A 24,592-nucleotide genomic window follows, 5' to 3' on the forward strand; every position below is an offset into this window, starting at 1 on the left:
GATTGCTGGCGGTTCAGTGGATTGTTGCCACACTGTTTGGCCCTCACCCTGTGTTGTCTGAGAAGTATTACGCCCACAGGAGACCCCGTGTTTCCACAGGGGGGTCACGGAGAAAACAGGTGACAGCAGTGATAGGAGCCGTATAGTCACCGTCATGTGGTGCAGCGCACGTCAGGCAGTTGTCATTGTGGGACATACAGGCTATGATGTGCCCGCACACTGAGCAAAAGCAAACCTATCCAATTCTGGGGTAGGAGCTCAGCGGTCAGAAATATAGGACCCTGATCACCAACTCCCGCCCACAGAAGTGACAGCATACATAAAGCCTTGTGACCATCAGCCTGGGTAGTAGGAGCCTTACCTCCACATGGGACGCACCAATAAAAGGATACATGCGCACTCCTCCGCTCCGGGTACCGATCGCCAGAATCTTCTGCACCGGGTCAAATGCCAAAGCCGTTGGTTGATATGGAAAACCATGTCGCACAGTCTGCAAAACAGGACAAGAGGCGTTCATATAGCGGGTGAGGGGCAGGCGGGGACTGAATGTGCAAATCCTGATGTGATACCGTATCTAAGCTTTATATATAAATCCACCGTCACCTGCACATAGAGGAATACAGTCACCTCTGGTTATGGCATGTGACTGCTGCGCCAACCATCCTCCACAGCAGCAATCCCAGGACGCATTGGCATGTGACTGCTCCAGACAGTGTGGTCAGACACGGACGGGGGAGCATGGAGCGACATCAGTGTGTATATGAGCCAATCTTACATGTGTAACTGACAAACCATGGAGGGTTACAGACGTGATGATTGGAGCTAGGGTTCACCTGAGGAACCATACCAGGACCGTCATATTAGGGCTCATGGAAACCATAGAAGGAAGCCCCTCACTCAGGACCCCTCCACCTCCTCTGATGGACTCTATATGACCCTGCAATCACATCTTTAATGGATCTTGTAAGAAATCTAAAGCAAGAGTGCAGCTCTGGAGTATAATACAGGATGTAACTCAGGATCAGTACAGGATCAGTAATGTAATGTATGCACACAATGACTGCACCAGCAGAATAGTGAGTGCAGCTCTGGAGTATAATACAGGATGTAACTCAGGATCAGTAATGTAATGTATGCACACAATGACTGCACCAGCAGAATAGTGAGTGCAGCTCTGGAGTATAATACAGGAGGTAACTCAGGATCAGTAATGTAATGTATGTACACAGTGACTGCACCAGCAGAATAGTGAGTGCAGCTCTGGAGTATAATACAGGATGTAACTCAGGATCAGTAATGTAATGCATGTACACAGTGACTGCACCAGCAGAATAGTGAGTGCAGCTCTGGAGTATAATACAGGAGGTAACTCAGGATCAGTAATGTAATGTATGTACACAGTGACTGCACCAGCAGAATAGTGAGTGCAGCTCTGGGGTATAATACAGGAGGTAACTCAGGATCAGTAATGTAATGTATGTACACAGTGACTGCACCAGCAGAATAGTGAGTGCAGCTCTGGAGTATAATACACGATGTAACTTGGGATCAGTAATGTAATGTATGTACACAGTGACTGCACCAGCAGAATAGTGAGTGCAGCTCTGGAGTATAATACACGATGTAACTTGGGATCAGTAATGTAATGTATGTACACAGTGACTGCACCAGCAGAATAGTGAGTGCAGCTCTGGGGTATAATACAGGAGGTAACTCAGGATCAGTAATGTAATGTATGTACACAGTGACTGCACCAGCAGAATAGTGAGTGCAGCTCTGGAGTATAATACACGATGTAACTTGGGATCAGTAATGTAATGTATGTACACAGTGACTGCACCAGCAGAATAGTGAGTGCAGCTCTGGAGTATAATACAGGAGGTAACTCAGGATCAGTAATGTAATGTATGTACACAGTGACTGCACCAGCAGAATAGTGAGTGCAGCTCTGGAGTATAATACAGGAGGTAACTCAGGATCAGTAATGTAATGTATGTACACAGTGACTGCACCAGCAGAATAGTGAGTGCAGCTCTGCAGTATAATACAGGATGTAACTCAGGATCAGTAATGTAATGTATGTACACAGTGACTACACCAGCAGAATAGTGAGTGCAGCTCTGGGGTATAATACAGGAGGTAACTCAGGATCAGTAATGTAATGTATGTACACAGTGACTGCACCAGCAGAATAGTGAGTGCAGCTCTGGAGTATAATACAGGAGGTAACTCAGGATCAGTAATGTAATGTATGTACACAGTGACTACACCAGTAGAATAGTGAGTGCAGCTCTGGAGTATAATACAGGAGGTAACTCAGGATCAGTAATGTAATGTATGTGCACAGTGACTGCACCAGCAGAATAGTGAGTGCAGCTCTGGAGTATAATACAGGATGTAACCAAGGATCAGTAATGTAATGTATGTACACAGTGACTACACCAGCAGAATAGTGAGTGCAGCTCTGGAGTATAATACAGGATGTAACTAAGGATCAGTAATGTAATATACTGTATGTACACAGTGACTGCACCAGCAGAATAGTGAGTGCAGCTCTGGGATATAATACAGGAGGTAACTCAGGATCAGTAATGTAATGTATGTACACAGTGACTGCACCAGCAGAATAGTGAGTGCAGCTCTGGAGTATAATACAGGATGTAACTCAGGATCAGTAATGTAATGTATGTACACAGTGACAGCACCAGCAGAATAGTGAGTGCAGCTCTGGAGTATAATACAGGAGGTAACTCAGGATCAGTAATGTATGTACACAGTGACAGCACCAGCAGAATAGTGAGTGCAGCTCTGGAGTATAATACAGGAGGTAACTCAGGATCAGTAATGTAATGTATGTACACAGTGACTGCACCAGCAGAATAGTGAGTGCAGCTCTGCAGTATAATACAGGATGTAACTCAGGATCAGTAATGTACTGTATGTACGCAGTGACGGAACCAGCAGAATAGTGAGTGCAGCTCTGGAGTATAATACAGGAGGTAACTCAGGATCAGTAATGTATGTACACAGTGACAGCACCAGCAGAATAGTGAGTGCAGCTCTGGAGTATAATACAGGATGTAACTCAGGATCAGTAATGTAATGTATGTACACAGTGACTGCACCAGCAGAATAGTGAGTGCAGCTCTGGAGTATAATACAGGAGGTAACTCAGGATCAGTAATGTAATGTATGTACACAGTGACTGCACCAGCAGAATAGTGAGTGCAGCTCTGGAGTATAATACAGGAGGTAACTTAGGATCAGTAATGTAATGTCTGTACACAGTGACTGCACCAGCAGAATAGTGAGTGCAGCTCTGCAGTATAATACAGGATGTAACTCAGGATCAGTAATGTAATGTATGTACACAGTGACTACACCAGCAGAATAGTGAGTGCAGCTCTGGGGTATAATACAGGATGTAACTCAGGATCAGTAATGTACTGTATGTACACAGTGACTCCACCAGCAGAATAGTGAGTGCAGCTCTGGAGTATAATACAGGATGTAACTCAGGATCAGTACAGGATCAGTAATGTAATGTATGTACACAGTGACTGCACCAGCAGAATAGTGATTGCAGCTCTGGAGTATAATACACGATGTAACTTGGGATCAGTAATGTAATGTATGTACACAGTGACTGCACCAGCAGAATAGTGAGTGCAGCTCTGGAGTATAATACAGGATGTAACTCAGGATCAGTAATGTAATGTATGTGCACAGTGACTGCACCAGCAGAATAGTGAGTGCAGCTCTGGAGTATAATACAGGATGTAACCAAGGATCAGTAATGTAATGTATGTACACAGTGACTGCACCAGCAGAATAATGAGTGCAGCTCTGGAGTATAATACAGGATGTAACTAAGGATCAGTAATGTAATGTATGTACACAGTGACTGCACCAGCAGAATAGTGAGTGCAGCTCTGGAGTATAATACAGGATGTAACTCAGGATCAGTAATGTAATGTATGTACACAGTGACTGCACCAGCAGAATAGTGAGTGCAGCTCTGGAGTATAATACAGGAGGTAACTCAGGATCAGTAATGTAATGTATGTACACAGTGACTGCACCAGCAGAATAGTGAGTGCAGCTCTGGAGTATAATACAGGATGTAACTCAGGATCAGTAATGTAATGTATGTACACAGTGACAGCACCAGCAGAATAGTGAGTGCAGCTCTGGAGTATAATACAGGATGTAACTAAGGATCAGTAATGTAATATACTGTATGTACACAGTGACTGCACCAGCAGAATAGTGAGTGCAGCTCTGGGGTATAATACAGGAGGTAACTCAGGATCAGTAATGTAATGTATGTACACAGTGACTGCACCAGCAGAATAGTGAGTGCAGCTCTGGAGTATAATACAGGATGTAACTCAGGATCAGTAATGTAATGTATGTACACAGTGACAGCACCAGCAGAATAGTGAGTGCAGCTCTGGAGTATAATACAGGATGTAACTAAGGATCAGTAATGTAATATACTGTATGTACACAGTGACTGCACCAGCAGAATAGTGAGTGCAGCTCTGGGGTATAATACAGGAGGTAACTCAGGATCAGTAATGTAATGTATGTACACAGTGACTGCACCAGCAGAATAGTGAGTGCAGCTCTGGAGTATAATACAGGATGTAACTCAGGATCAGTAATGTAATGTATGTACACAGTGACAGCACCAGCAGAATAGTGAGTGCAGCTCTGGAGTATAATACAGGAGGTAACTCAGGATCAGTAATGTATGTACACAGTGACAGCACCAGCAGAATAGTGAGTGCAGCTCTGGAGTATAATACAGGAGGTAACTCAGGATCAGTAATGTAATGTATGTACACAGTGACTGCACCAGCAGAATAGTGAGTGCAGCTCTGGAGTATAATACAGGAGGTAACTCAGGATCAGTAATGTATGTACACAGTGACTGCACCAGCAGAATAGTGAGTGCAGCTCTGCAGTATAATACAGGATGTAACTCAGGATCAGTAATGTACTGTATGTACACAGTGACTCCACCAGCAGAATAGTGAGTGCAGCTCTGGAGTATAATACAGGAGGTAACTCAGGATCAGTAATGTATGTACACAGTGACAGCACCAGCAGAATAGTGAGTGCAGCTCTGGAGTATAATACAGGATGTAACTCAGGATCAGTAATGTAATGTATGTACACAGTGACAGCACCAGCAGAATAGTGAGTGCAGCTCTGGAGTATAATACAGGAGGTAACTCAGGATCAGTAATGTAATGTCTGTACACAGTGACTGCACCAGCAGAATAGTGAGTGCAGCTCTGCAGTATAATACAGGATGTAACTCAGGATCAGTAATGTAATGTATGTACACAGTGACTACACCAGCAGAATAGTGAGTGCAGCTCTGGGGTATAATACAGGATGTAACTCAGGATCAGTAATGTACTGTATGTACACAGTGACTCCACCAGCAGAATAGTGAGTGCAGCTCTGGAGTATAATACAGGATGTAACTCAGGATCAGTACAGGATCAGTAATGTAATGTATGTACACAGTGACTGCACCAGCAGAATAGTGATTGCAGCTCTGGAGTATAATACACGATGTAACTTGGGATCAGTAATGTAATGTATGTACACAGTGACTGCACCAGCAGAATAGTGAGTGCAGCTCTGGGGTATAATACAGGAGGTAACTCAGGATCAGTAATGTAATGTATGTACACAGTGACTGCACCAGCAGAATAGTGAGTGCAGCCCTGGAGTATAATACACGATGTAACTTGGGATCAGTAATGTAATGTATGTACACAGTGACTGCACCAGCAGAATAGTGAGTGCAGCTCTGGAGTATAATACAGGAGGTAACTCAGGATCAGTAATGTAATGTATGTACACAGTGACTGCACCAGCAGAATAGTGAGTGCAGCTCTGGAGTATAATACAGGAGGTAACTCAGGATCAGTAATGTAATGTATGTACACAGTGACTGCACCAGCAGAATAGTGAGTGCAGCTCTGCAGTATAATACAGGATGTAACTCAGGATCAGTAATGTAATGTATGTACACAGTGACTACACCAGCAGAATAGTGAGTGCAGCTCTGGGGTATAATACAGGAGGTAACTCAGGATCAGTAATGTAATGTATGTACACAGTGACAGCACCAGCAGAATAGTGAGTGCAGCTCTGGAGTATAATACAGGAGGTAACTCAGGATCAGTAATGTAATGTATGTACACAGTGACTGCACCAGCAGAATAGTGAGTGCAGTTCTGGAGTATAATACAGGATGTAACTCAGGATCAGTAATGTACTGTATGTACACAGTGACTCCACCAGCAGAATAGTGAGTGCAGCTCTGGAGTATAATACAGGAGGTAACTCAGGATCAGTAAAGTAATGTATGTACACAGTGACAGCACCAGCAGAATAGTGAGTGCAGCTCTGGAGTATAATACAGGAGGTAACTCAGGATCAGTAATGTAATGTATGTACACAGTGACTGCACCAGCAGAATAGTGAGTGCAGCTCTGGAGTATAATACAGGAGGTAACTCAGGATCAGTAATGTAATGTCTGTACACAGTGACTGCACCAGCAGAATAGTGAGTGCAGCTCTGCAGTATAATACAGGATGTAACTCAGGATCAGTAATGTAATGTATGTACACAGTGACTGCACCAGCAGAATAGTGAGTGCAGCTCTGGAGTATAATACAGGAGGTAACTCAGGATCAGTAATGTAATGTATGTACACAGTGACTACACCAGCAGAATATTGAGTGCAGCTCTGGGGTATAATACAGGATGTAACTCAGGATCAGTAATGTACTGTATGTACACAGTGACTCCACCAGCAGAATAGTGAGTGCAGCTCTGTAGTATAATACAGGATGTAACTCAGGATCAGTACAGGATCAGTAATGTAATGTATGTACACAGTGACTGCACCAGCAGAATAGTGATTGCAGCTCTGGAGTATAATACACTATGTAACTTGGGATCAGTAATGTAATGTATGTACACAGTGACTGCACCAGCAGAATAGTGAGTGCAGCTCTGGAGTATAATACACGATGTAACTTGGGATCAGTAATGTAATGTATGTACACAGTGACTGCACCAGCAGAATAGTGAGTGCAGCTCTGGGGTATAATACAGGAGGTAACTCAGGATCAGTAATGTAATGTCTGTACACAGTGACTGCACCAGCAGAATAGTGAGTGCAGCTCTGGAGTATAATACACGATGTAACTTGGGATCAGTAATGTAATGTATGTACAAAGTGACTGCACCAGCAGAATAGTGAGTGCAGCTCTGGAGTATAATAGAGGAGGTAACTCAGGATCAGTAATGTAATGTATGTACACAGTGACGGCACCAGCAGAATAGTGAGTGCAGCTCTGGAGTATAATACAGGAGGTAACTCAGGATCAGTAATGTAATGTATGTACACAGTGACTGCACCAGCAGAATAGTGAGTGCAGCTCTGCAGTATAATACAGGATGTAACTCAGGATCAGTAATGTAATGTATGTACACAGTGACTACACCAGCAGAATAGTGAGTGCAGCTCTGGGGTATAATACAGGAGGTAACTCAGGATCAGTAATGTAATGTATGTACACAGTGACAGCACCAGCAGAATAGTGAGTGCAGCTCTGGAGTATAATACAGGAGGTAACTCAGGATCAGTAATGTAATGTATGTACACAGTGACTGCACCAGCAGAATAGTGAGTGCAGCTCTGGAGTATAATACAGGAGGTAACTCAGGATCAGTAATGTAATGTATGTACACAGTGACTGCACCAGCAGAATAGTGAGTGCAGCTCTGGAGTATAATACAGGATGTAACTCAGGATCAGTAATGTACTGTATGTACACAGTGACTCCACCAGCAGAATAGTGAGTGCAGCTCTGGAGTATAATACAGGAGGTAACTCAGGATCAGTAAAGTAATGTATGTACACAGTGACAGCACCAGCAGAATAGTGAGTGCAGCTCTGGAGTATAATACAGGAGGTAACTCAGGATCAGTAATGTAATGTATGTACACAGTGACTGCACCAGCAGAATAGTGAGTGCAGCTCTGGAGTATAATACAGGAGGTAACTCAGGATCAGTAATGTAATGTCTGTACACAGTGACTGCACCAGCAGAATAGTGAGTGCAGCTCTGCAGTATAATACAGGATGTAACTCAGGATCAGTAATGTAATGTATGTACACAGTGACTGCACCAGCAGAATAGTGAGTGCAGCTCTGGAGTATAATACAGGAGGTAACTCAGGATCAGTAATGTAATGTATCTACACAGTGACTACACCAGCAGAATATTGAGTGCAGCTCTGGGGTATAATACAGGATGTAACTCAGGATCAGTAATGTACTGTATGTACACAGTGACTCCACCAGCAGAATAGTGAGTGCAGCTCTGTAGTATAATACAGGATGTAACTCAGGATCAGTACAGGATCAGTAATGTAATGTATGTACACAGTGACTGCACCAGCAGAATAGTGATTGCAGCTCTGGAGTATAATACACTATGTAACTTGGGATCAGTAATGTAATGTATGTACACAGTGACTGCACCAGCAGAATAGTGAGTGCAGCTCTGGAGTATAATACACGATGTAACTTGGGATCAGTAATGTAATGTATGTACACAGTGACTGCACCAGCAGAATAGTGAGTGCAGCTCTGGGGTATAATACAGGAGGTAACTCAGGATCAGTAATGTAATGTCTGTACACAGTGACTGCACCAGCAGAATAGTGAGTGCAGCTCTGGAGTATAATACACGATGTAACTTGGGATCAGTAATGTAATGTATGTACAAAGTGACTGCACCAGCAGAATAGTGAGTGCAGCTCTGGAGTATAATAGAGGAGGTAACTCAGGATCAGTAATGTAATGTATGTACACAGTGACGGCACCAGCAGAATAGTGAGTGCAGCTCTGGAGTATAATACAGGAGGTAACTCAGGATCAGTAATGTAATGTATGTACACAGTGACTGCACCAGCAGAATAGTGAGTGCAGCTCTGCAGTATAATACAGGATGTAACTCAGGATCAGTAATGTAATGTATGTACACAGTGACTACACCAGCAGAATAGTGAGTGCAGCTCTGGGGTATAATACAGGAGGTAACTCAGGATCAGTAATGTAATGTATGTACACAGTGACAGCACCAGCAGAATAGTGAGTGCAGCTCTGGAGTATAATACAGGAGGTAACTCAGGATCAGTAATGTAATGTATGTACACAGTGACTGCACCAGCAGAATAGTGAGTGCAGCTCTGGAGTATAATACAGGAGGTAACTCAGGATCAGTAATGTAATGTATGTACACAGTGACTGCACCAGCAGAATAGTGAGTGCAGCTCTGGAGTATAATACAGGATGTAACTCAGGATCAGTAATGTACTGTATGTACACAGTGACTCCACCAGCAGAATAGTGAGTGCAGCTCTGGAGTATAATACAGGATGTAACTCAGGATCAGTACAGGATCAGTAATGCAATGTATGTACACAGTGACTGCACCAGCAGAATAGTGAGTGCAGCTCTGGAGTATAATACACGATGTAACTTGGGATCAGTGCGGTAAGTGGATAGACAATTTATAACAGTGTGATTATCCGTTTTTCTACAGGTGGGAGAGCTGCCATGACCACACATACAGTACAGACCAAAAGTTTGGACACACCTCATTTAAAGATTTTTCTGTATTTTCATGACTATGAAAATTGTACATTCACACTGAAGGCATCAAAACTATGAATTAACACATGTGGAATTATATACTTAACAAAAAAGTGTGAAACAACTGAAAATATGTCTTATATTCTAGGTTCTTCACAGTAGCCACCTTTTGCTTTGATGACTGCTTTGCACACTCTTGGCATTCTCTTGATGAGCTTCAAGAGGTAGTCAACGGAAATGGTTTTCACTTCACAGGTGTGCCCTGGCAGGTTTAATAAGAGGGATTTCTTGCCTTATAAATGGGGTTGGAACCATCAGTTGTGTTGTGCAGAAGTCTGGTGGATACACAGGTGATAGTCCTACTGAATAGACTGTTAGAATTTGTATTATGGCAAGAAAAAAGCAGCTAAGTAAAGAAAAACGAGTGGCCATCATTACTTTAAGAAATGAAGGTCAGTCAGTCCGAAAAATTGGGAAAACTTTGAAAGTGTCCCCAAGTGCAGTTGCAAAAACCATCAAGCGCTACAAAGAAACTGGCTCACATGAGGACCGCCCCAGGAAAGGAAGACAAAGAGTCACCTCTGCTTCTGAGGATAAGTTTATCCGAGTCACCAGCCTCAGAAATCGCAGGTTAACAGCAGCTCAGATTAGAGACCAGGTCAATGCCACACAGAGTTCTAGCAGCAGACACATCTCTACAGCAACTGTTAAGAGGAGACTTTGTGCAGCAGGGCTTCATGGTAAAAGAGCTGCTAGGAAACCACTGCTAAGGACAGGCAACAAGCAGAAGAGACTTGTTTGGGCTAAAGAACACAAGGAATGGACATCAGACCAGTGGAAATCTGTGCTTTGGTCTGATGAGTCCAAATTTGAGATCTTTGGTTCCAACCACCGTGTCTTTGTGCGACGCAGAAAAGGTGAACGGATGGACTCTACATGCCTGGTTCCCACCGTGAAGCATGGAGGAGGAGGTGTGATGGTGTGGGGGGGCTTTGCTGGTGACACTGTTGGGGATTTATTCAAAATTGAAGGCATACTGAACCAGCATGGCTACCACAGCATCTTGCAGCGGCATGCTATTACATCCGGTTTGAGTTTAGTTGGACCATCATTTATTTTTCAACAGGACAATGACCCCAAACACACCTCCAGGCTGTGTAAGGGCTATTTGACCAAGAAGGAGAGTGATGGGGGGCTACGCCAGATGACCTGGCCTCCACAGTCACCAGACCTGAACCCAATCGAGATGGTTTGGGGTGAGCTGGACCGCAGAGTGAAGGCAAAAGGGCCAACAAGTGCTAAGCATCTCTGGGAACTCCTTCAAGATTGTTAGAAGACCATTTCCGGTGGCTACCTCTTGACGATCATCAAGAGAATGCCAAGAGTGTGAAAAGCAGTCATCAAAGCAAAAGGTGGCTACTGTGAAGAACCTAGAATATAAGACATATTTTCAGTTGTTTCACACTTTTTTGTTAAGTATATAATTCCACATGTGGTAATTCATAGTTTTGATGCCTTCAGTGTGAATGTACAATTTTCATAGTCAAGAAAATACAGAAAAATCTTTAATTGAGAAGGTGTGTCTAAACTTTTGGTCTGTACTGTACATCCAGACATTATTAATCTATTTCCTGCCACTTAAAGGGAATGATTTGCATTTAAATAACTAAAAAATTGAAATGTGGACGAGGCGCAGAAAAGCTACGTCCTGATTTATGTGCCGCTGAATTAATTCCTTAATGATTTATCGCACTGATTTTGATGAATATTTCTCAATAATGGCCGCATAGCGCTCATATAGAGAACACATGGCTAAAAGGTGAAGACTCTTGACATTCATCATTTTCTTTAAGTCTGGAAATGTTAGTGAATGTGCAGAACGTATTCCCACCTCTCGGGCGTCTCTTATTGCTGCGGTTCCTGGTATAGGACCATTCCCACCACAGATCACCAGGGCTCAATCAATATCATACCTGGTAGCCGCTGGTGACCTGAGTGATGCCACTCTGCCCAATCAGGCCTGCTCATGGGGTGGGGTCCTTCCTAAAGGTGGGGGCACTGTCACCTCTCATTGCAGGCTCTGTCATGCCAGCCATTGACCAGAAACAAAACAATCTTGTATCCCAGCTATTTAACCCTAGAATTGCTGAGGTCAAGAGTATCCACTGCATCATCCAGAGATCGAGTCACCGAGTTTCCCAGTGACATTTTTGGGATTGGGGGATCCTATGTACTTTGCTCTGGAGACCTGGAAAGCCCCAGGGCTGCCTGTGTACGGCACACTAAGGTATTATAACAGCGCCACAAACCATAATGTATTGGAATATTAGAAGATTATTACACAACCCTATTTCCCAAAAAGTCGGGCCACTGTGTAAAACATACAGAAAACCAGAATGCAATGACTTGGAAATCTCTTCTCCACACTTTATCACTCAGATCAGACATGGACATTTCGCCATTTCATTTGCAAAAATTATCTAATTTAGAAATTGATGTCAGCGACAAATCTCAGAACAGCTGGGACATCAACCAAAGGCTGGAAAAGTAAGTGGTGTAAAAACAGCCAGAGGGTCTATGTCCAACTAAGTCACATGACTGTGTACAAAGAGCATGTGAGAGAGGCAGAGTCTCTCCGAAGTAAAGATGGTCGGAGCAGCAAGAATCCAACATCAGACAAGAAGGGGACAACATTCCTCTCCCAAAACTCCAGAGATTATCTCCTCACCTCCCCAACATTTACAGACTGTTATAAGAAGAAGATGGGATGCTTCACAACGGTGGGCATGGCCCGGGCACAATGATGGACGAGGCCCGGGAACGATGGTGGGAAAGATGGTGGACATGGCCCAGACAGAATGGTGGACACGGCTGGGGCACAATGATGGAAGCTGCCAGGGAACGATGGTGGACGAGCCTGGGGCACAATGATGGATGTGACACGGGTAATATGGTAGACGCGACCAGGCACAATGATGAATGCTACTCAGGTACGATGGTGGACGCGGCTGGGGCACAATGATGGATGTGACACAGGTAATATGGTAGACGCGACCAGGCACAATGATGGAAGCTGCCAGGGAACGATGGTGGACGAGCCTGGGGCACAATGATGGATGTGACACAGGTAATATGGTAGACGCGACCAGGCACAATGATGGATGTGACACGGGTATGATGGTGGACGCTACTCAGGTATGATGGTGGACGCGGCTGGGGCACAACGATGGATGCTACTCAGGTACGATGGTGGACGCGGCTGGGGCACAATGATGGATGTGACACAGGTACGATGGTGGACGCGACCAGGCACAATGATGGATGTGACACGGGTATGATGGTGGACGCTACTCAGGTACGATGGTGGACGCGGCTGGGGCACAATGATGGATGCTACTCATGTACGATGGTGGACGCGGCTGAGGCACAATGATGGATGCTACTCAGGTACGATGGTGGACGCGGCTGGGGCACAATGATGGATGTGACACAGGTACGATGGTGGACGCGACCAGGCACAATGATGGATGTGACACGGGTATGATGGTGGACGCTACTCAGGTACGATGGTGGACGCGGCTGGGGCACAATGATGGATGCTACTCAGGTATGATGGTGGACGCGGCTGAGGCACAATGATGGATGCTACTCAGGTATGGTGGACGCGGCTGGGGCACAATGATGGATGTGACACAGGTACGATGGTGGACGCGACCAGGCACAATGATGGATGCGACACTGGTATGATGATGGACGCTACTCAGGTACAATGGTGGACGCGGCTGGGGCACAATGATGGATGTGACACAGGTACGATGGTGGACGCGACCAGGCACTATGGTGGATGCGACACAGGTAAGATGGTGGATGTGGCTGGGGCACAATGGTGGATCTTGTCAGGTACGATGGTGGACGCGGCCGGGGCACAATGATGGATGCGACACGGGTATGATGGTGGACGCAACCGGGCACAATGACGGATGCGACACGGGTATGATGGTGGACGCGAAGGGGCACAATGGTGGATGCTACTAAGGTACGATGGTGGACGCGGCCCGGGGCACAATGACGGATGCGACACTGGTATGATGGTGGACGCGGCCGGGGCACAATGACGGATGCGACACGGGTATGATGGTGGACGCGGTCACGGCACAATGACGGATGCGACACGGGTATGATGGTGGACGCGAGGGGGCACAATGGTGGATGCTACTAAGGTACGATGGTGGACGCAGCCGGGGCACAATGACGGATGCGACACTGGTATGATGGTGGACGCGGCCGGGGCACAATGACGGATGCGACACTGGTATGATGGTGGATGCGACCGGGCACAATTGCTCAGAGATGTGTTGAAGTCATTAATTTCTAAATGAGGTAATGTTTTCAAATGAAATGCTAAAATGTCCACTATCCACTTCTGATCTATTCTCTGTTCTGTGTGATAAAATCTGGAGATAAAAGCAGGGCTGTGGAGTCGGTAAGCCAAACCTCTGACTCCGACTCCTCAATTCCCCAACTCCGACCCCACAGCCCCGGTCACTACTGAGCGTGTACATAAAGAGCAGCACAGATTCATCACAACTAAAAGCCGAGGTCCTGAGATCAGGAACAGAACAGACATTTATAGGACATTTCATCACTTTCCCAAATTCTTATGAAACCATTTACAGCACATATTGTACTACTGTACCCAATGTATTATATATTTTAGGAGTCTGTCTATTCTATATCGACTCCGACTCCAACTCCACAGCCCTGGAAAAGATTTCCAGATTATTATCCTAGGTTTTTTTACATTTCACACAGCAGCCAAACTTTTTGGAATTGGGGTTGTACATCCCGGACTATAACGAAACATACTATACATAGACCCCTACACATGTCACCTGAGAGGTATAAAGGACAACGCTGAAAGTTGCTTTTTTCTGTCTTCATAAGTAAAAGAAATTGATATAAATGATACAATTGTAGCGTTACATAGCGTCCCATCATGCGGCACCACATGGCACTCCACCTGTGCGCGAGGCTTTGGCCATTACAGGATACTCGCATAATCTAATATTGGGGTTCTTGTATCTGACAAGTTTGTGCACCCCTGGAGGAGTACCGGCAGCACACACTGGCACCCCGCTGCTCCCTAGATGGAGCTCGGACGGCGCTCTGTGCCCACATGAAGCATGGCATGACCCCCGGAGACAGCATCCTGTTACATAAAGGAAGAAATAATCAGAATCCTGTACATTAACGAGATTCATGTTAGATTCCAGCTGAAGAGGAGCCCGAGAGCGACGGTCAAAAGCCCCAGCGTAAATTTAGAGCATTACTGGACTAAAAATAGCCGGCGCTGGAAAGTGTCTTTCAGCAGATCTGGTGGAGGGAGCGGGACGGCATAAAAGCACTGCCTGACTAATTGCTTACATTTATTCATGAGCATAAAGACGCTGCATACCTGGTCCTAAATGGCGCAGACGGGACGAACCGCGGCTCACAAAATTGAATCAAGGAGCACATTAATGAGGGGTCACACTAATGAGGATTTAATTCATTAAAGCAAAAAAAAATAATGATAAGGGATGAAGGGAGGGGCTGCTCGGTGCCATCCTGCTGGCACTGGCAGGAGGGGTGACAGCACTAATCCCTGCCATCTCCCGGCCACATAATGTCCCCTAACATTACACGGATCCCGATCACTGGCGCCCCCCACTGATCAGCTGCATGTGCAGTGCATGGAGCCAGAACAGCACAGCTCTGTGTAATGTGTAGTGGCCGTTCTCAGTACTGCAGCTCGGCTCGTATTGAAGTAATTAGGATCAGAGCTGCAATACCTGACATTGACCGCTGTGTACGGAGCTGAGCGGCTTGGTACACTGAGCACATTGGGCAGTCGACGGAGCTCTCAGACCCCCACTGATCACATACTAAAGACCTATCTTGAGCTGGAGTAAAGGGGTCTTGGCACCCGAGTCAGTTCCACAGTGACGTTTCCAAGGACTGCTCCATAAACTGCACTGATTATGTCAGATACATCAGCTGTGAAACTGAGGGCTGTAATAGCAGCTACAGCCACGACCGGATGTATGGGGACAAGGCACACAAGAGACACAGCCCCGTCAATCAGTTGTTTGCTGAGGGAGCCGATCACTACCAATCTGATTTATTACCTCTTTATAGTATTACAATCTGACACTTTCTGTGCATCTTACCCCCAAACAATACTCATCAAATTAAGTAATAAATTCCGAACTGATCTCACCGCACTCCCGAACTGACCTCCCCCTTGAGCTTCAGTACTGATCCCTCTGCACACCAGTACTGATCCGCCTGCACTCCCTTACTAATCCCCCTGGCTCCTGTACAGATCTCCCTGCACACCAGTACTGATCCTCCTGCACTCCCTTACTAATCCCTCTGCACTCCCTTACTAATCCCCCTGCACTCCTGTACAGATCTCCATGCACACCAGTACTGATCCTCCTGCACTCCCTTACTAATCCCCCTGCACTCCTGTACAGATCTCCCTGCACACCAGTACTGATCCTCCTGCACTCCCTTACTAATCCCTCTGCACTCCCTTACTAATCCCCCCGCGCTCCTGTACAGATCTCCATGCACACCAGTACTGATCCTCCTGCACTCCCTTACTAATCCCTCTGCACTCCCTTACTAATCCCCCTGCGCTCCTGTACAGATCTCCCTGCACACCAGTAATGATCCTCCTGCACTCCCTTACTAATCCCCCTGCACTCCTGTACAGATCCCCCTGCACTATCGTACTGATTCCCCTGCACACTAGTACAGATCTCCCAGCCCTTCATTACTGATCCCCCTGCACTTCTATACAGATCTCCCTGCGCTCCTGTACTGATTCCCCGGCGCTCCAGTACTGATCCACCTGTGCTCCCGTTCTGATCCCCCTACAATCCTGTAGCACTGCGCTACATATTCCCCACCTGTCCTGTCACCAATTTTCTGGTTGTAGAAAGTGGCGACATGGGAGCGGCGGCAGATCGCAGAGAAGAGGGTTACTATGTAGTATTCTATATAAAATAGACGACCTAAAAATAATATATAATCCTTACAGTAAAAAATTGTTAATACCCAGAGGCGGAGAAGGGTACGTGTCCTCATGGCTTCTGAACTAAGAGATTGTGTCCTGTGGTCAGGTGCGGGCAGAGATTGCTTATTTTAATTCTTTAAAGGGATATTCTCAAGTTTCCAAATTGCTTTAATTAGTTAGACAAGTTAGCCTTGCTTTCTCAATCTGCTGCCATTTTCCTGCATTGAGAGCTTTTATCTTTCATAGTGTACAGCTTGTTTCCATGACCCAAGCCCAGGCAGTAGCTACATTCCAGGAGACATCACGTTTCTCTAGCCCATTAATTTCTACACAGCAATTATCTACTCACCTTCCTTACCTCTCATCTTCTGAAGAGTTACAGTTATAAATCACCAATCCCCCAGCTTTCATACCAGGTCTCCTAATCAGGGCTCTCACTGTCCTGAAATTTTTGCTTGTTCAAATGCCTTATTATCTCCATGTGTAAATGCAGTGATAGCAGTGTAGACTCAACAAACCACTGCCAACTGAACGTGTTATAGCAGAACTTGTGCTGAGCTTCATAGTTTTACTAATACTACAACGCTGCTACTCACCAGTCACTCAAGGAGGAGGAGAGCCTGTGTGTCACCCTGGCCTGGATGCCACAAGTGTAATTAAAGCTGTGTCTGAGAGCAAGGGGGAGGTTCTCTAGTCAGGGGAACATTAGCATGCAATGCCTCCTGTCTCAGGCCAGTAGGGGGAGCAGGCTGCCCCTATAAAAGCTGGTACTGGGGGCAGGGTTAGGGAGAACTTGATGGCCTGTCTCAGCACTGAGACTTGTCCCAGAGCAGAGCAGGGACAGACAGTTGCACTGCACCTAAGAGGAAGTGTGGCAGGAGGAGAGCCACAAGCCAGAGACAAGAGGCGAAGCAAGCCTGTCTTGGCAGATAAGAGACTGACTTTACCAGACTTTGGTGTCTGAGGCTGGGAGGATTCTACATCCTCCAGCAGAGAACCAGTCCGCAAGGGACTGTATATTCCTTGGCCTAAGAAGCCTGGAGGCCCTGCCACAACAGAAGGGACCAGCAGAGCCGTACAAGGCTGGGAGCAGAAAGGAACCCACGTCGCAGGCCATACAGGCGAGAATACACGGAAAGCTTGGAAACGTGGGCTGTTACCCTATAACGAGGAGATAGCCAGAAGGAGCGCAGAAAGCACGGTAGGCCTACACCCTCACCCTGACCAGGGCCAATTTCCTCGTTGCTCTCAGACATCCAGGTCCCCTCCTAGCTGGGACTGTTTATGGGTCAGTTTACCTGTTTCAGTAAAGACCCTGGACTGCAACCTATTGTCTGTGTGCTCCTTCGCGCCTCCAGCACTACCGGTACTGGGACTCTCACCACCATCACTCCCACCATCCACTACACTGCCCTGGGGCCGCACTCTTCCCGTGGGGAGTCACACCATCCCAGCTGCACACCTCATCAGCCCCAGCGGTCTGCCTTGCAGCGGCGGTTCCTAATAACCGCAATCCACGGGTGGCGTAGTCGGACATTATCAATAGCACATAACGCACTACCACTGGTCTGACCACCCTGAGCCACGGAACCGGGTTGCCACTACTACTCCCATCGTCCCCCTATTGCCCGGATCCGAGTGCCCCACGGCCCAGGGGGCGAGTCAGCTTTGGCGTAGTCGGCAGGATTTCGTGCCCGCAACCACCGGGTACTGCGTGCCTGAAAAAGACTTTTGTAACTTACCTGTGGCGAAGTTTCCCGCCGTCCGGAGTCGTTTCCCGCCATCCGGAGCCGATTCCCGCCATCAGACGCCATCTTGGACCTTTTTCCGCCATCTTCTGCTGTCTTCCCGCCATCCGCAGCTGCTTCCCGCCATCGGACACCATCTTCAGGACGCCGCGCGGGAAGAAGAGGGGCGTGGACATCAAAACCACGCGAGATCCGAAGCTCCGCCCCACGCACCGACGCTGCGCAAGGTCCTGGAAGGGAGAGAGAGCGACGCTGACGTCATCAGGACGCGACGCAAGGTCCTCGTCCAGAGCAGCAGCAGCGGAGCCGCGGCCTACAGAAGAGGATCGTCGGAAGGTAGGCCACGCTTAACTAGGGGGGAGGAAGATGTCGGACACAGAGGCGCCCACTACCACCAACGCAGCTGCAGCAGCGGTGATGCCCTTTTCCCTGCCCTACATCCCTGGAGCGGCCTGGCTGCCCAAGTACTCAGGGGAGCCCCATGCCCTAACTGACTTTAAGGAAAGGCTGTACAGTTTGTTCCACGTTTACCCCCTGACAGAGGAACAGAAGGTCAGCATACTAACAGGGCAGTTAACTGGCGCAGCCCAAAGGGAGGTAAAATCATGGCCCACTGAGGAGAAAAGGACTGTGAAGGGTATTCTGGCCCCGCTGCGGGGTACCTTTGACACACATACCTCCGCTGAGATTAAAATGAGGTTCTAAGGATGTAAGCAGTGGGCACAGGACAGCATCAGAGACTATGCCCTAAATTTGCAGGAAGCCCTGAGGGCCATCTAACAAGCTGACCCAGGCAGTGTGCAGGAAACGGATAAGCTGCTAAAAGAACAATTCATAGAAGGTCTGCTGTCTAGCGCCCACAGGGCCCAACTGCGCCTCATGTTCTTTCAGAACCCCGACCTGACCTTTGCCCAATTTAAGGGCAGGGCCATAAGGGTGCTCCGTGAATCTGCAACCAGTGGCGCTATAAACCCCCGGCGCCCTGCTCTCACCTACCACCAGGAGGAGGCGCCCTCCTCTATGGACCCCGTGGGGGCTGATGCACAGGCCCTGAACCAAGCCCCGTTGAAAGACCAGCACCACCAAGTCCAGGAGCTGACCAGGAGCGTCGCGGCGTTGACCAGGACCGTCCAGGCGTTGCAAGTGGACCCGTCAAGACCCATCGAGCTGGCTTCAAGTCCGGAGGATGTCCCGTGGCGTCGACAGAGGAGGATCCCGTCCTTCCGAGGGAGGCCCACAGACCGCTACGCAGAGGATGGACAGCCCATTTGCCGTCGATGCAACCAGCCCGGACACATTTCCAGGTACTGTAATTTAAACGGGTCCAACCTGGGGCAGAGGGCCAACCCCCAGGCATAAGATCACCAGGCCCTTATAATTGGCATGATAAGTACGTTGGGGGGCGCCCGGTTTTACCCGTGGTGCTGGACGGTATCCCCATGAGCGCCTTGCTGGATACTGGGTCGCAAGTAACCACTATCCCTTATGTACTTTTTAAGCAGTATTGGACTGATGCTGATATCACACGGTATCCAGACAGTAACTTGAGCATCATCGCCAGTAATGGCTTCCCCGTGCCGCAGATGGGGTTCAAGGAGATGACCATTAAAATTGGTAAAGTTGAACTGCCGGCACAGGGAGTGATTATTGTGGACATTGACCGTCGTGAAAGTCACCCTAAAATAACTGTGGGTACTCACGTGATTGAAAATTGTCTTTCAGAGGTAATTGTAATCTTACAACAGGTGGCGGTGAATGCTAGTTCCAGCCAACAGAGAGTCCTCAACAAGGAGATAAAAGCCCTGATGAGACGGCAGCAGGTAGAACTGTCTGGTGGTGAGATCGGTAGGGTAAGAATGAGTGACCCATTCCCCATTTCCATGCCTCCCAAAAGTGAAATGATGATCTGGTGTCGGACTGCAATCGGGTTGAGAGGTAGAGACTACCAAGCCATGGTAGAACCCGTGTACTCAGACAGCAGGCCCACCATTTTGACAGCCCGGGGGGTGGTTGATGTCCGTCATGGGAGTGTGCCCGTCCGCATCCTCAACATTGGGGAGAGGGAAGTACACTTACCCAGGTACGCTACACTTCCCAAACTGTTTGTTGTCGAACACAAAGCTATCAGGGCCGTGGAACCCTTGCCTCCATCTCCACAGGCGGAGGGTAATGGCTCCCAGAAACAAAAGGAGGACTGGTGCCAGAAACTCCATGTGGGTGCTGACTCCACTCCCCTGCACCAAAAACAAGGAGTCTACCGGGTGGTACAGGAGTACGAGAGAGTCTTTAGTAAGCACCCGCTAGACTTCGGCAGAGTAAAGGGGATAGAACACCACATCCCCACAGGGAGCCACCCACCAATAAAAGAGAGACACAGGCCTGTACCCCCTGCACATTATCAGAACGCAAAGGGCATGCTAAGAGAGATGAAAGAAGCTGGGGTTATTAGAGACAGCTGTAGCCCCTGGGCAGCCCCCTTGGTTCTGGTGAAAAAGAAAGACGGCACCATGAGAATGTGCGTGGACTATAGACAAATCAACCGTATCACCCACAAAGACGCATATCCGCTGCCTAGAATAGAGGAGTCTTTAGCCGCACTAAAATCTGCTAACTTCTTTTCTACTTTGGACCTTACTAGCCGGTACTGGCAGGTTCCTGTGGCAGAGGCTGACAAGGAGAAGACCGCCTTCACCACCCCGATGGGACTGAGCAAATTCAACTGCATGCCTTTCGGGCTCTGCAACGCACCAGGGACCTTCCAGCGGCTGATGGAGTGCTGTCTAGGGCACCGAAACTTCGAGACGGTACTCCTTTACCTGGACGACGTGATCGTCTATTCGAAGACCTACAAGGACCATCTCAAGCACCTGGCCGAGGTGTTCGAAGCCCTGGCAGGCTATGGCCTGAAGGTGAAACCATCGAAGTGTCATCTGCTGAAACCAAAGGTCCAGTACCTAGGGCACGTGGTAAGCGCGGAAGGAGTGGCCCCCGACCCTGACAAGGTCACGGCAATCAAGAGCTGGCCAAGCCCCTCGAACATCAAAGAGGTGAGACAGTTTCTCGGGTTGGTAGGCTACTACCGAAGATTCATCCCTGGGTTCACCAAGATGGCAGCTCCTATGCAGGACCTCCTGATCGGACAGTCTAAGTCCAGGAGTCAAAAGCCACCCTTCAAGTGGGATAAACCAGAAGAGGAGTCCTTCCGCCAGTTGAAGATGGCCCTCACGGGGGATGAGATCCTGGCCTACCCTGATTATGGCCAGCCTTTTATCCTTCACACAGACGCCAGTAATGTGGGACTGGGAGCCGTACTGTCCCAAAACCAACAGGGCAGAGAACGGGTGATCGCATACGCCAGCCGGAAGCTGAGGCCCACCGAGAGGAACCCGGAGAATTACAGCTCCTTCAAGCTAGAATTCTTGGCGGTGGTGTGGGCCGTGACGGAACGCTTCAAGCATTACCTGGCCTCTGCAAAGTTCACCGTGTACACGGACAACAACCCGTTGACACACCTGGACAATGCAAGACTGGGTGCCCTAGAACAGCGGTGGATGGCCCGTCTCTCCAACTATTACTTCGTGATCAAGTACCGGGCAGGCAAAACCAATGCCAACGCTGACGCCCTATCAAGAATGCCTCACTTACCTGAGGGTGACGAAGACCCAGAAGAGCTGGAGGAGGTAGAACTTCCCGCGTTTCACCGGTATGGAGCCGCTCAACACTCTCACCGCGTGAAGGAGGAGGATCTAACAACTGTGATCATCAATCCCCTACCTCACCACAGCTGGGCCGAGACCCAAGATAGTGACCCTGCAGTCCGACTCGTGAAAGATCTGCTGACCCGGGAAGACGCCCGCCTAGATCCAGATGCCCCAGAGGAAGCCAAGCAGCTATGGAAGGAGAAGAGCAAGCTGTTCCTCTACGAAGGCAAGTTGTGCAGAAGGATTGTTAACCACCGGACGCACGAGCTGACCTGGCAAGTCGTGGTCCCAAGGCGGGATGCAGCTATGGTCCTGGGGGCTTACCATGACAGAGCGGGACACTTCGGTTGGAAGAAATTGGAGTTCCTGCTAAGAGGAAGGTTCTTTTGGGTCGGCATGAGAGGAGCTGTAGAAAAGTGGTGCAGAGACTGTGGCCCTTGTCACCTGAGGAGGAAGGACCGCACCAGCCAGAAGACACCCTTGAGGCCCATCGTCACCACGCAGCCTCTTGAGCTGGTAGCTCTGGACCACGTCAAATTGGCTCCAAGCCGGTCTGGATACATCTATGCCCTGACAATCGTGGACCACTATTCCCGTTTTCTAGTGGTGGTCCCGGTAAAGGACTTGACAGCCCAAACAGCGGCCAGAGCCTTCCAGCAATATTTCTGCCGTCCACACGGGTATCCGGAACAGGTCCTGACAGACCAGGGTCCAGCGTTCGAGGCTGAAATCTTCCAGGAGTTCTGCAACCTCTATGGCTGTAAGAAGATTCGTACAACGCCTTACCACCCCCAAACCAACGGGATGTGTGAGAAGATGAACAATATAGTCATTGATCTCCTGAAGACGTTGCCCCTGGAGGAACGCAGCCTGTGGCCAGAAAAACTGCCGGACCTGATAGACCTATACAACAATATCCCGGTGAATGCTACAAACTGCACCCCGGCTTACCTGATGCGAGCCAGACCAGGTAAGCTGCCCGTAGACCTGGAGATGGGAGTCCTAACACCTGAGGACACCTCCCCGGATGCAGACTGGGATACGGAAAGGCAACTGCAGTACAAGAAGGTACAGGAGAGTGTGGAGAAGAGCCTGGCCCAGGTGAGAGAGAGGCAAGAAAAACTCTTCAATCAACACGCCCCTGCTGGTCCCCTAGAACCTGGTGAGCAAGTCCTAAAGCGAAAAAGAAGGCTACATAAGTTGGACGACCAGTGGGAACGGGAACCCTACACCGTACTGCAGTCTGACCACGACAACCCGAAGGTGTGCGTAATCACCAAGGACAGAGGAGAAACCACTAGTGTCGTCTCCAGAGACCACCTCAAAAGGTGCCCCGAGCAACTCCGTAGTGCAGAAGAGGATCAGAGTGACCTTGAACCCGCAGAGGACAAGGAAGAAATGATCAGCACCGTTCTCGGAGAGTTCCCTCAGTCCTGGACTCGCATAAATGATGCCATAGTGGTACCTGTCCTGCATTTCCTGCAACCGGCACAGCAACAACCAACACCAGAGCCGGAAGGTGAAGAGGAGCAAGCGGTTCCAGAGGCAGAAGAGCCTGTACCAGCAGCCCAGGAGAGTCAACCCTCTGCTGACAGTGAGCCTGCCATGCCTGCGGTAAGCCAAAGGACCCGCAGACAGCTGCCTGCCCTACCTGTACACCCAGCTGGTAGCTGTACCCCTAACGCTAGTGGGGAAAGCCAGGTTGGTCCACCACCAGACAGTGGGCTACGTAGGTCAACCAGGAGTACAAAGGGACAGATACCCGCTCGCTGGAAAATATAGGGCGCACTAAAATTGTAAATAACCCTGTTGCCAAATGTTGAATTGTTTGCCAAGTTACATGCATGTTTGGTAATTCTGTGTTTCAGTTTCTTGCAGCTACCGTAAGGACTCAAAGGTTATGGACTTTTTATAACCGGGACCTTGTATGGACTGCGTTCGGAGCCTAACCAAGGAATGAACTAAGACTGTAAAGGACTTGGGGTAGGACAGACCCCCACCTGGTTAAGGCTCCCCGTTGTATTGGTGATATGGACACCCGGTCACAGACCACACTGTGACCTTAAGAACTCAATCTGTGCGTCGTCTGTCTGTTATGTTTTATAGTTATGCATATTGTCTTTGTTTATTGTTTAGTCCCGGAGTACTAAATTTCACTAGGGGGGAATGTGTCACCCTGGCCTGGATGCCACAAGTGTAATTAAAGCTGTGTCTGAGAGCAAGGGGGAGGTTCTCTAGTCAGGGGAACATTAGCATGTAATGCCTCCTGTCTCAGGCCAGTAGGGGGAGCAGGCTGCCCCTATAAAAGCTGGTACTGGGGGCAGGGTTAGGGAGAACTTGATGGCCTGTCTCAGCACTGAGACTTGTCCCAGAGCAGAGCAG

General features: G+C 48.2%; 1 protein-coding gene across 9 annotated transcripts in view; it reads right to left on the reverse strand.

Moving 5' to 3' along the window:
• The window catches only part of STXBP5L (syntaxin binding protein 5L), a 604,719-nt gene that overhangs the window by 560,408 nt on the left and 19,719 nt on the right, over positions 1 to 24,592 (reverse strand). For all 9 annotated transcript variants that reach the window (XM_073668710.1, XM_073668706.1, XM_073668709.1 and 6 more), the window contains exon 2: positions 393 to 490. In XM_073668710.1, the coding sequence (XP_073524811.1) occupies positions 393 to 490 (98 nt within the window). The remainder of the gene's footprint in view (positions 1 to 392; positions 491 to 24,592) is intronic.

This window comes from Phyllobates terribilis, unplaced genomic scaffold (assembly GCF_046119375.1).
Source record: "Phyllobates terribilis strain yellow unplaced genomic scaffold, ASM4611937v1 Scaffold_2__4_contigs__length_985480577, whole genome shotgun sequence".
NCBI lineage: Eukaryota > Metazoa > Chordata > Amphibia > Anura > Dendrobatidae > Phyllobates > Phyllobates terribilis.